Source organism: Lemur catta, chromosome 4 (genome assembly GCF_020740605.2).
Source record: "Lemur catta isolate mLemCat1 chromosome 4, mLemCat1.pri, whole genome shotgun sequence".
In the NCBI taxonomy this organism is placed as follows: domain Eukaryota; kingdom Metazoa; phylum Chordata; class Mammalia; order Primates; family Lemuridae; genus Lemur; species Lemur catta.
This window is the reverse complement of record NC_059131.1, coordinates 17,223,929-17,235,994: the sequence shown is the minus strand read 5'-3', so window position 1 is coordinate 17,235,994 and position 12,066 is coordinate 17,223,929. Positions and strand designations below refer to the sequence as shown.

The 12,066-nt window shown below is 42.7% G+C and overlaps 2 protein-coding genes across 14 annotated transcripts in view; one reads left to right on the top strand and one right to left on the bottom strand.

Annotated features, from left to right (window-relative positions):
- FAM228B (family with sequence similarity 228 member B) overlaps positions 1-12,066 on the bottom strand; it is a 64,798-nt gene that overhangs the window by 44,204 nt on the left and 8,528 nt on the right. For 11 of the 13 annotated variants that reach the window (XM_045549138.1, XM_045549140.1, XM_045549141.1 and 8 more), the window contains exons 1-2: positions 1,938-2,253; positions 1,178-1,298 (exon numbers count right to left, since the gene is read on the bottom strand). In XM_045549138.1, the coding sequence (XP_045405094.1) occupies positions 1,178-1,298; positions 1,938-1,987 (171 nt within the window). In that variant the 5' untranslated portion in view covers positions 1,988-2,253. Of the gene's footprint in view, positions 1-1,177; positions 1,299-1,937; positions 2,254-12,066 lie in introns of those variants that run through there. The other 2 variants (XM_045549144.1, XM_045549139.1) reach the window with 1 other exon arrangement.
- PFN4 (profilin family member 4) lies at positions 3,110-10,451 on the top strand. Its single transcript, XM_045549152.1, has 4 exons — positions 3,110-3,232; positions 4,028-4,165; positions 4,991-5,096; positions 10,297-10,451. Exons 1-4 carry the CDS (start codon positions 3,116-3,118, stop codon positions 10,323-10,325), a joined length of 390 nt encoding a protein of 129 aa, XP_045405108.1. The 5' UTR covers positions 3,110-3,115; the 3' UTR covers positions 10,326-10,451.

Here is a 12,066-nt window from a genome sequence, read left to right as displayed (position 1 = left end):
CTACTAAAAACAGAAAAATTAGCTGGGTGCCATGGTACATGCCTGTACTCAGGAGGCTAAGGCAAAAGGATTGCTTGAGTTTGAGGTTGTAGTAAGCTATGATGACTCCACTGCACTCTACCCAGGGAGACAGAGCAAGACTTTGTCTCAGAACAAAACAAACAAACAACAACAACAACAACAACAAAAATACAATGAGATACCACTGTATATCTTTTGCAATGTCTCAAATTTAAAAAGACTATATACCAAATGTTGGCTAGAATATGAAACAACTGGAAATCTCATACACTGCTAGTGGAAATGAAAAATGATTCAATGACTTTGGAACACAGTTTGGCAACTTCACAAAAAGTTAAATTCATTTACCATATGATCCACCCATTCTACAACTAGATATCTACCCAAGAGAAATGAAAGCATATGTCCATACAAAGACATGTACATGAATATTCAGAACAGCTTTTTTGTAATAGCCAAAAACTGGAAACAACCCAAATGCCCACCAACAGGACAAACAAACTGGGATATAGCTATATAATGGAATGAAGTATTGATACAGACAACAACATGGATGAATTGCAAAATACTATTCTGAGTGAAAGATGCCAGACAAAAAGAAAAGAATACATACTGTTAGATTCCATTTCTATAAATGTTTTTAAATGACAAAGCAAAGCAGTGGTGGCAGAGGATGGGGAGGACAAGAAGGGAGGGATTACAAAGCAACAGGATGATTAGGAAAGGGAGTGTTGAGTATGTTCATTATCTTGATCATGGTGATGGTTATATATACATATATAAAAACTTATCAAGTTTGTATACTTTAATATATGCAGTTTATTGTACATCAATTATACATTAATAAGACTTAGAAAAAAGAAATTACAATCTAAAACCAATACAACATATCAGATTTTGAGTGATGCAGCTAAGAAGTGTTCCAAGAGAAACTTATAGCTGTGTTATATTAGAAAAAGTATATAGTACAAGATCTATGATTCCACTTTAAGAAGCTAGAGAAATGAACAGCAAAGTAAATAAAAAGTTAGTAGAGCAAAGAGGATAATAAAGAGAATGAAATAGAAAACAAGCAACAGAAAAAAATATATTTAGCACAAGCCACTTCTCACTGCAACTACCCAAGGAAAAACCTCAAAATGCCATATTATTATACCTCCATAAAAGAAAGCCGCTGTGGTTCCAACCATTCTTTCGAGCTCTTGAGCATGGGCAGTGTGCCATTTACCAGATCATCACCGTCTGCATTTTTCGTTGTGGTCACAAATAACAGAGCCCTTAAAAAACAAAACAAAACAAAACAAAAAAAAACTAAAAATTAACTTATTTGGTAATCAAAATTCACAATCATCTAATTTTCTCTTCTGTTTAATAATCTCTAGCTGTGGCATGGAACGGACATTGAGTGGGTTTTGAACATTAGCCGTCCATGCTTTCCCTGACAAGAGGTCATTGCTGTAGGCTTACGATGGCAGTTTCAAAGCCAGCCTCCGTTAAGGAGGGAGATTCTTTTTCAACTAATCCCCCAGGCCCTTGGAGTGGCTGCCCACGTCCTCCTACGAGGTATCCCATTGAAGCCAGTGTGGCGATGGGCCTCTAGGAGTCCCATCGTCGGACTTTGGTGGCCGTGAATCGGGAAAGTTGCAACTATCTGGCACAGAAACCAGGCCGTGCAACTTAGAGAAGGAAGGTTGAGGCTTTCGGTCAAAAACGGACGCAAGGCCCTCCGCAAGGCCTGTCCCTGAGGGGGAAGCCGTCGTTAGAGGTTGCGCCCGTTCTGTCCCGCAGCACCAACTCCCCAAGTCGGCGGGAGGCGCGCGGCCTCCACCCCCGACGCTGCCCCGGGGGCCTCGCGCGGCCGCGGCGTGCGCAGGGGCCACCCTGGCCCGGCTGGGGGCGTGCAGGCCGCGACACACCTCTTTCCCCTCGCGAGGCCGCCAGGACCTTCGGCTCTCCTGCCCCACATCCGGGCCGGCCCCACGGCCCAAGGCTCCGGAGTCGTCCGGCTGTGGCGGGAAGGGGGTCCTGCCCGGCCCGCGCTCAGCTCGAGCCCGTCACTTCGGAATGTGGGAAACGTTGGCGACCAGTGTCTCCGGGACGCAGGCCCGCGCCGCCCCTCCCCCTTGGAGTTCGACGGCCAGTCTGTGGGCGGCTCCGCGGGGCCGGCCCGGGCCCTGAGCCACGCGCCACCGCGCCCCTGTCGCCCCCTCGGGCTCAGGAGGAACCTGGACGCTGCCGCTGCGGCTCTGCGCAGCGGGTCGTGGTTGCTAAGGCGGGTGACCGGCAGCTGTCACGGCCAATCCCGTGGCCTTGCCCCGCGTCCGTTGACAGGCGGCTCCCAGGCACGCCATCCCCTCGCGGAGGCCGGGCTCCCGGACCGAGAGTGGGGCCGCGCCCGCTCCCTCGAGTCCTCGGTGCCGTGTGTACGTCTCCCCGGCTCCCACGGGCCTGGAAATTAACCTCTCACACACCCCGGCCCGCTCGCAGTCCTGCCCCGGGGACACCCCTCCTCCCCGGGAGCACACCCCGGGAAGGGAGTGGCGGGAAAGGGGCTCTGGTGGCGGTTGTCCTGGTGAGGACGGTCCAAGACTTGGGGATTTGTGCAGAAAATGTTGGTTTCAGTGCCTTAAAGGTGTTTTTAGTCCACTGGGGTGATGACCAGTGTTCGCAGTCGGCGCTGAAGCAGGTCAGCAGGAAGGGAATGTGAGGATTCATGACCCAGCACATCTCATTGGTGTTGTTTACTTAGCCAGGCGTTTTCCACCCTGGCTGGGTTTTGTTTTCTTTTTAAATCCCAGATAATTTTAACGCAAACCATAGACATAGCGAGCAAATTAGGAGGCTGTGATTGTCCAAACCCAACTTCATAGCCCTCTGTGTGTTCTTGTGATTTTTCTAGGACTCTATTTTCCTCTTTTGAGTATTGGTGGATGCTAGATGATGGGCCATTTTCACTCTTCACCTTTTCAAAGTACACATGCTAATATTAAAACTGGAGCGTTTTAGGGACATTTGTATTCACATGCCTTGCCTTTTAAAAGCTAGCCAAAGTGGATCTCTTCAACTGCAGTTTCCATTTCAGAACTGAGTGGGCATGAGCCATTTGCAGAACTTACTGTTAGATACACTCCTGGGAACCAAGCATGTGGACAGTGCAGCCCTCATCAAACTCCAGGAGCAGAACCTGTGTATAGCATCACCAGGATTTAGTGTAAGAAAAGACAAGTTTGGGTATCAGGCTTTTTTTTTTTCTTTTTGATACAGAGTCTTGCTCTGTTGCCCAGGCTAGAGTGCTGTGGCATCAGCCAATTGGCATCAGCCTAGCTCACAGCAACTTCAAACTCCTGGGCTCAGGTGATCCTCTTGCCTCAGCCTCCCAGAGTAGCTGGGACTACAGGCGTGTGTCACCACGCTGGGCTAATTTTTTCTATTTTTAGTAGAGATGGTTAATTTTTTTCCGAGTTTTTTTTGTTTGTTTGTTTTGTTTTGTTTTTAGTAGAGACAGCATCTCACTCTTGCTCAAGCTCCTTCCGAACTCCTGAGCTCAAGGAATCCTTCTGCCTTGGCCTCCCAGAGTACTAGGAATACAGGCATGAGCCACTGCACCCATCCTGGGTATCAGGCTTTTAAATGAACTTTTTCTATAAAGAGCCACAGGAAATATTTTAGGTCTCTGGGCCGTATACCTTCTGTTACAACCACTGAACTGCAGTTGTAATGGAAAAGCGGGCATAAACAATACACAAAAGAATGGGTGTGCTTGTGTTCCAATAAAATTTTATTTATAGACACTGAAATTTGAATTTCACATAATTTTCAAGTGTTACAAAGTGTTATTCTTCTTTTGATTTTTTTTTTTTTTTTTTTTTTGTCCAACCATTTAAAAATGTGAAAACCATTCTTAGGTTGCAGGCAAAAAGAAAAAAAAAAACAGCCAGCAGGGGAAATCTGGCTGGCCACCAGCCATTGTTTGCCAATTCCTGGTCTAACTATTTAACCTCTCCAGGTAATGCCCAGTGATGTCCGAAGACTTGTGAATGGATTTGCCAAGAACCCTTTGCAAGCCCGAAGAGAAGGACTGTATTTCAAGGAAAAGGATTACAAATGTGTCCGGGCAGATGAATATTCTCTTTATGCTAAGAATGTGAGTGCTCAGATTTGAAGACAGCTAGGTGAAACTATAAAAAAAATTTGACTCCAGTTTTCTTTGTCACACATTATCCTCTCTATAAAACAAATGAAACTCATTACTGTCTCAAGACATTGAGACAGCAGTCTGGTGCCAGGAAGGCATTTGTGAAAAAAAACCACTATCAGAGAGCGTGGCTTTGAGAAACATTCATTTTAGAATCTACCAGCTAAACCTTACCTGAACTGTCTCTTTGTAGTACAGTACAGTCCATCCTTCGTACTACACCCTCTTCCTTTAAAAAAAATTAAAAAAATAAAGGTGATACCACTCCTGTGCTTAAAACCTCTCTTGGCTCTCTGTTGATTATAAGGAATGAGGGAGATGAAATTCACATTCATTGGATTACCTACATTATGGGTTAGGCACACTTCACCCACATTCTAAACTAAATAGCCTCATTTTACAAATGAGGAAACTGAGGTTTAACAAGGTTAAATAACTCTTCCATAGACATGTGGCAGAAAATGGAGGTGCTGGGAGTCAAGCCCAGAGCTGTCCAATTCCAAAATGTCTTACCTTTCCATTTTACCTGCTGTTCTCATTGGGATAGGGGTATATTACAGTCAACTGGGGAACCTTCTCAAAATATATGTGCTGTTATTACAACAGTCTGAAACTTTTTGAGGAAAGGCAACTAAATTAGTAGAAATGAGTGGACAGTTCAAAAACATATATATTTACGGAAATCAGAAAATGGTGAAAAATACAGCTGACACATAACTGCTGGTCCTGTGATTAGAACCAAGAGCAGGATATTCTATTTTATTCTTTATCCAGGAAAACACTGGCGTGATTGTTGTGAAGACCCATCTATATCTTCTGGTGGCAACTTACACTGAGGGCATGTATCCTAGTGTCTGCGTGGAAGCCGCAGAGAAGCTGGGTAAGTTTCCCTCCCAATGCCTGTCTTCATTTCCTGTGGTAGTCGGGCCTTCTGACTACAAGTGACAGAGATCCAGATCAAACAAACCAGCTAGGGCAGAAAAGAGGAATTTACTAGAAGGATACTGGGGTTACTTACGGACTCACTGGAAAGACAGAGTGCAGCTGAGCCACAAGAAAAGCAGATTCCAAGTACTGGAACACTGCAAGGACTCTGTCTTATCTCTGTTTCTAAGTGAGTCAGCTTTGTTCTGTCCCATTGCAAACTGCTTCCTTTCCTGGCAGGGACCTTGGCCAAGCCTCCCATCCTACCCTTTCATTTCTCTCTCTCTCTTTTTTTTTTTTTTTTTTTTTTTTGAGACAAGGTCTCATTCTGTTGCCTGGGGCTAGAATGCAGTGGCATCATCATAGCTCACTGCACCCTCAAACTCCTGGGCTCAAGCGATCCTTCTTCCTTAGCCTTCCCGAGTAGATAGGACTACAGGCATGCGCCACCATGCCCAGCTAATTTTTTTCCTTTTTTTTTTTTTTTTTTTTTGTAGAGATAGGGGTCTTGCTATGTTGCTCAGGCTAGTCTCAAACTCCTGGCCTCAAGCAGTCCTTCCAAAGTGCTGGGATTACAGGCATGAGCCACCTCGCCTGGCCCCCTTCATTTCTCTTAAGGCCCTGATTTGGCAAGTTGTGGGTCATATGGTTTGCCTCTGTATCAGTCAGCTGTGTAGGAGGGGCAAGGTTGGGGAGCGGGGAGACAGCAGAGTGAAAAAGCAGAGATGTAGCTCCTGGGGTCCACCCTATGTAAAGCGATATTTTACAGAAAAAGAAATTACTGTGAGCCGGCCACCTCACTGGTATATACTGCATTTCCCTTCCACGTCTATACATTTTTGAATAGAGATCTAATAGAGAATTAGCTGGGAAATTATATCTGTGAGAGTTAAACTTAGTAAATTGTAAATTGTGTTTTTGTTTACATTTTTTAATCTAAATTTAAATTTCTAAAAAAATTATTGGAGTTGCTTAAACACTCCTTTGAAATAGCAGAAGCTTCTAGTATAAGAGCAGCCATTCATTCGTTCTTTCAACAAATACTCAGTGGTGCTCTACCATGTGCCCTGCACTGTCCTAGATAAACTAGACAAAGCTGGTGAAGATATAGTCTCTGCTTTCTGTGCCTCTATACATGCTGTCTTATCTGCCTGGAATATTTTCTGCACTCTGTCCCTGCCCCCTCACACCTAGTTGGCAAATTCCTAATCATCATTAAAGACCCCAGTTGGATCCTGGGCTTCTCTCCACTGTGGTGTGTATTTTATGTATACCTTTATTATTATCCCCATTAGAGTTCTTTGTTTATTGAAATTGTGAACCCCTGGAAGGCAAAAATTTCGTCTTAATCATCTTCCTGTCTCTAGTACCTAACATAGTATAGTACCTAATGTGAAGTAGCCAATTAATACAGGCTTGATGAACAAATAAATTAATTACTTCTGCCTAGCAGAGTCAGGAAAGGGTACCAAGAGCTGGATCTTAAAGGATTAATTGAGAAATTAAGTACCATCATAGAAACTATATATATCTATATACAGATATACCTCATTTTACTGCTTTGTGTTTTATTGAGCTTTGCAGTTGGTGCATTTATTTTACAAATTGGAGGTTTGTGGCAACCTTGTGTCAAGCAAGTCCATCAGCACCATTTTTAATAGCATGTGCTCACTGTGTCTCTATGTCACATTTTAGTTGCCCAGCTAATTTTTTTCTATTTTTAGTAGAGAACAGGGTGTCACTCTTGCTCAGGCCGGTCTCAAACTCCTGAGCTCAAGCGATCCTCCCGCCTTGGCCTCCCAGAGTGTTAGGATTACAGGCGTGAGCCACCATGCCTAGCCAAGAGTTGCTTCTTATAGTTGGGCAAAGAAAGAGGTTTTTTGAAATGGAATCTAGTCCTGGCAAAGATGCTATATGAACAATGTTGAAAAGGCAACAAAGGAGTTAGAATATTACAGAAACTTAGTTGATAAAGCAGTGGCAAGGTTTGAGAGGATTGACTCCAATTTTGAAAGAAGTTCTACTTTGGGTAAAATGTTATCAAACAGCATTGAATACTGTAGAGAAATCTTTCATGAAAGGAAGACTTAATTGATATGGCAAACTTCATTGTTGTCTTATTTTAAGAAATTTATAGTGGGGCACCATGGCTCATGCCTGTAATCCCAGTGCTTTTGGAGGCTGAGGAGGGAGGATTGCTTGAGGCCAGGAGTTCAATAGCAGCCTGGGCAAGATAGCAAGACCCCATCTCTACAAGAAATTTTTTAAAATTAGCTGGGCATTGTGTTGAGCCTATAGTCCTAGCTACTCAGGAGGCTGAGGTCAGAGGATCGCTTGAGCCCAAGAGTTTGAGATTACAATGAGCTATGATCTTACCACTGCACTCCAGTTTGGGTGACAGAGTGACACGTAATCTCTAAAAAGAAAAAAAAAGAAAAGAAATTTGCCACAGCCACCCCATCCTTCAGCAGCCACCACCCAGGTCAGTCAACAGCCATTAACATGGAGGCAAGATTCTCCACCAACAAAAACATTATGACTCGCTGAAGGCTCAGATGATCGTTAGCATTTTTTAACAATAATGTATTTTTAGTTAAAGCATGCATATATATTTTTTTTGAGACAGAGTCTCACTCTGTTGCCTGGGCTAGAGTGCCGTGGCATCAGCCTAGCTCACAGCAACCTCAAACTCCTGGGCTCAAGCAATCCTCCTGCCTCAGCCTCCCGAGTAGCTGGGACTACAGGCATACACCACCATATCCAGATAATTTTTTCTATATATTTTTAGTTGTCCAGCTAATTTCTTTCTATTTTTTTTACTAGAGATGGGGTCTCACTCTTGCTCAGGCTGGTCTTGAACTCCTGAGCTCAAACAATCCGCCCACCTCGGCCTTCTAGAATGCTAAGATTACAGGCATGAGCCACTGTGCCTGGCCAAAGCATGCATATTTTTAGACATAATGCTATTGCACACTTAATAGGCTACAGTATAGCATAAATATAAACATAACTTTTACGTGCACTGAATAACCAAAAAATTCACGTGACTTGGTTTATTGCAATGTTTACTTTTTGCAGTGGTCTAGAACTGAACCTGCAATATCTCCAAGTTATGCTGGTATATATACACACATAAACACCAATGTATACAGACCTTCCCAGTTGTCATAACTAGTTCCCTGGAGGGGATTGTCATAAACCATGCTACACAGCTGGCAATCAGATGTTCTGGGAGCAAATTGGACTAATTCTGGGCAAGATACAACTTAGGAAACACCAAATGATAGGGATGAACTCCAACCCGGGAAGGACAAGCAATTATAACCACCATGAATGGACCCTTTCTGAGCAAGGGTCAGCATTTGAGGGAGGTTCCATGTCAGTGGGGTAGGGTATAAGCAGAAGGCAGAATAGAGACTTACAGATTTGGGCTAATTATCTAATTAAAGCATTCAGAAAATGAGGCTAAGAAGATTAGGCTGTCAAGAAACCAGGCTCTATCCTATCAGGCTAGGCCCAGGACTAATTCCCCAGACAAGACCAGAGAGGTTGCCTGACTGTTTTAATACAGATTCTGTCGCTGGCACTGAAGGTTGGTATTCTTGCTTAGGGCCACAAAAGACTCCAAAGAATGTATACTGGTTAGACAGACACAGCTGACATCATGCCACTGAGATCCCACTGCTCCGGGAAGGGACAGGCTATCTTGGAAATGGCTGGATGCTCACCAGGAACGGGCAAGGCTGATACCCACACAGGAGCCAGTTGTCTCTCATTACTTTTGTTTCCTTCACTTCTTTTTCTTTTAATTATAATTGTCTCTATCAAAAAAAATATATACATGACCACTGAGGAAAACTTGGGAAGTAAAGAATTATGACCATTTAAAAATTTTAATTATGAAAGATTCTAGGAGGATGACTATTAATTACAGAAAACTTCTAGACACTAATTAGATAAAGGATGCTATGCTGCTTTGCTAACAAATTATTCAGGTTTGTTTTTAAAATAAATGTATTAGTGAATCACAACATTTGCAAAATGTTAACATCTTTAATTCTAGGCCCTCAGTTTAAAAAAAGAAACTTAAGTACATATTATGACTTATTTATAGCATTACTATTGAGTTATCAGAGAACTATAACTTTTTCTTAAATTTCTTGTGACCTCTCTATAAACCACAGTTGAGAGACAGACTTAATTCCTTAGAAGTCAACCAAATTTCCTAGTTTCTTCATTTAAAAGTTGCCTCACTTGCCAACTCGTGACCTCAAACGATCCTCCCATCTCGGCTTCCTAGAGTGCTGGGATTACAGGCATGAGCCACCGCGCGCAGAACAGTTGCCTCACTCTATAACTAAAGCTATGTGCTAAAGAACTGGGCTCTGTGTTTTGATAGATATAGAGATAGATATCGATATAGAAGTAGATGTTTCATGGTTGTGATATTTTATTTATTCTCATGAGTGTTTCATCTGGGACCTTATTGCCAAATCTGTAACATAGATCAGTGGGAAAATCTGGTTCACTTTGCAGAATTTTCCTTGTAGTTAACTTTTCTGGACTATACTTCTTTTGTGACTTAATACCTCCCTATTCTTCCACCATTTCCATTTGTCATGACTGCAATAGAGGAAGGCATGTTAAGTAAAACCCAGCATTCAATTTCAGAAAAAGAGTGAAACATTAGCTTTCTAAGTTTTTTAAAATTAATAAGAGCTTATTAAAAAATGAAGTGCTGTAATCAGTTTTAAATCTAGGTCATAGAATGCACATAGGAGGGGAGGGCAGCAGGTTCTTTGTTCCCCTGTGCCCTCTCTTCCCACTCCCTTTGCCCAGCCATAGGCATCCTTTGTCCTCTCTTTGCTTGGATAACCAGTTCATACTCCAGGACATCTCAAATAATAAATATTGTGGCATTTATTACTGTGAAGTAGAATTGATGTGTACATATATCTATCACTTATCTCCCCTACTAGACAATGAACTCCATGAGAGCAGGGACTATGTTTTAACTATCCAGTCATCCTTGTATCGCCAGGAGCTAGCACAGTGGCTAGCACACGGCAGTCACCCAACAATGTTTGTGGAATAATAATGAATTGTAGTGATAATTTACTATTCATAAATAATAACCATACTCTGCTTGCTTTCAGGAGACTATCTAAGAAAAAAAGGAAGTTAAATCATCAGAGACCTATGAAGACAATTTTATTATTTTAGAAGAACACTAGAGATCTTAAAGAAAAAAAAAATAATACCTTAGTTTGTGGTTGAAAAACATTAGGTAGAAGATACTAAAGAAGAAGAACGAGTTAAGGAAGCAATTTTTCTTATTTCAAGAGATCCTCTTCTTCAATTGGAATTACTTGACCAACTTATTCTTTTTCTTTAAAAAAATAAAAGTGTTCTTTAAGTCTTGGTCATTGGCATGGAATATGATAGTTGCATGGGGCACACCTGTTAGGAGACTCCCCTCTGTGAGGCTTTTGTATTCCTATACCACCTTGCTAGGTGTGCCAAGAATGCAAGGTCCTCAGCACTGTTTATCCAGGCCATTTCTCAGGGTTATGTTGTAGTGTGCAACCTTAAAAAATGAAATGGTATCTCCCTTGGAGAAAAAGAGCAAGCTTGCATACTGCTTGCTATAAAAGAAGTGGAGTTGCTGAGCTCAGCATTTCTCTCTTGAAATGCCACTCACTGCATGTGTAACATCTGTCTGACCTATATCATCCCTGTGGGACTTGGGAGAACAGGAACCAACGCAAAGGCCCTCCAACAATGGGCCACTAGCCAAGGTATTCGATGGGACATTCCACAGTCCCATTTGCAGGTATCCAGTATTATTGAGCATTGGAAAGGCCTTCTTAAATATCAACTCAAAAAGATTTCTGACTTGGGGGCAGAGGGGAAACAGAATCTCATGATAGGTGGGCTTGATAATTTGCTAGAATCATACCAGAACTCAGGAAAGTGCTATACTGTACTTCTAATCACAGTTTTGTTAGAAAGGATGCAACTCAGGAACAGCTAAATGGAGGAGATTCATAGGGCAGGGTATGGGTGGTGGGACTGGGGCGGGGCACAGAGCTTCCATGCCCCTCCCACCACACTGATGTGTTCATCAACCCTGAAGCTCTCCAAACCTTATCATTCCATGATTTTTATATAGGCTTTCATTATGTAGGCATAATTAATTAAATCATTGGCTACATGACTGAACTCAATCCATACTTCCTCTTCCCTCCCAGAATTTAGGAGATGAGGCTGAAAGTTCCACCCTCTAATCACAGGGTTGATGACCTCTGGTGGCCAGCCCACACCCTGAAACCATCTAGTACCCCTGCACCTCAAAATGAGTCATCTCATTAACATGAATAACAAAAGACACTCCTATTGCTCAAGAAATTCTAAGAGTTTTAGGAGTTCTGTGCCAAGAACCAAGACCAAATATATTTTAATTATACCACTTCTGGTCTTAGTGGCAAGGTTGTACCTGCTATGGAGGTGAATACACTTTGCTATCTTAGCCAGATCAACTATTAAGCATTTAATTTCAGGCCAGCATGGTGGCTCACACCTGTAATCCCAGCACCTTGGGAGGCTGAGGCCAGAGGATAGCTTGAGGGCAGGAGTTGGAGGCCAGCCTAGGCAACATAGTGAGACACTCCCTCGCTAGAAAAACTAAAAAATTAGCCAGGCAGGGAGGCAGGAGGATCGCTTGAGCCCAGGAGTTGGAGATTACAGTAAACTATGATGACATTACTGCACTCTAGCCTGGGCAACAGAGCAAGACCCTGTCTCCAAAAAGTAAAATAAAATAAAATAAAATAAAATAAACATTCAGTTCATCTCAATCATCCCATCTTGTCTTGAGTCCTGGCTCATCATTTGACTTTCCACATAGATCTACCTATAGGTTTGGG

What these genes read in the sequence shown, in the direction of transcription:
- PFN4 (XM_045549152.1), top strand. Translation starts at nt 3,116, where the DNA reads ATGAGCCATTTGCAGAACTTACTGTTAGATACACTCCTGGGAACCAAG. An exon ending in ATTCTCTTTATGCTAAGAAT is followed by an intron (nt 4,166 to 4,990) that starts GTGAGTGCTCAG and finishes TTCTTTATCCAG; the next exon opens with GAAAACACTGGCGTGATTGT. An exon ending in GGAAGCCGCAGAGAAGCTGG is followed by an intron (nt 5,097 to 10,296) that starts GTAAGTTTCCCT and finishes GCTTGCTTTCAG; the next exon opens with GAGACTATCTAAGAAAAAAA.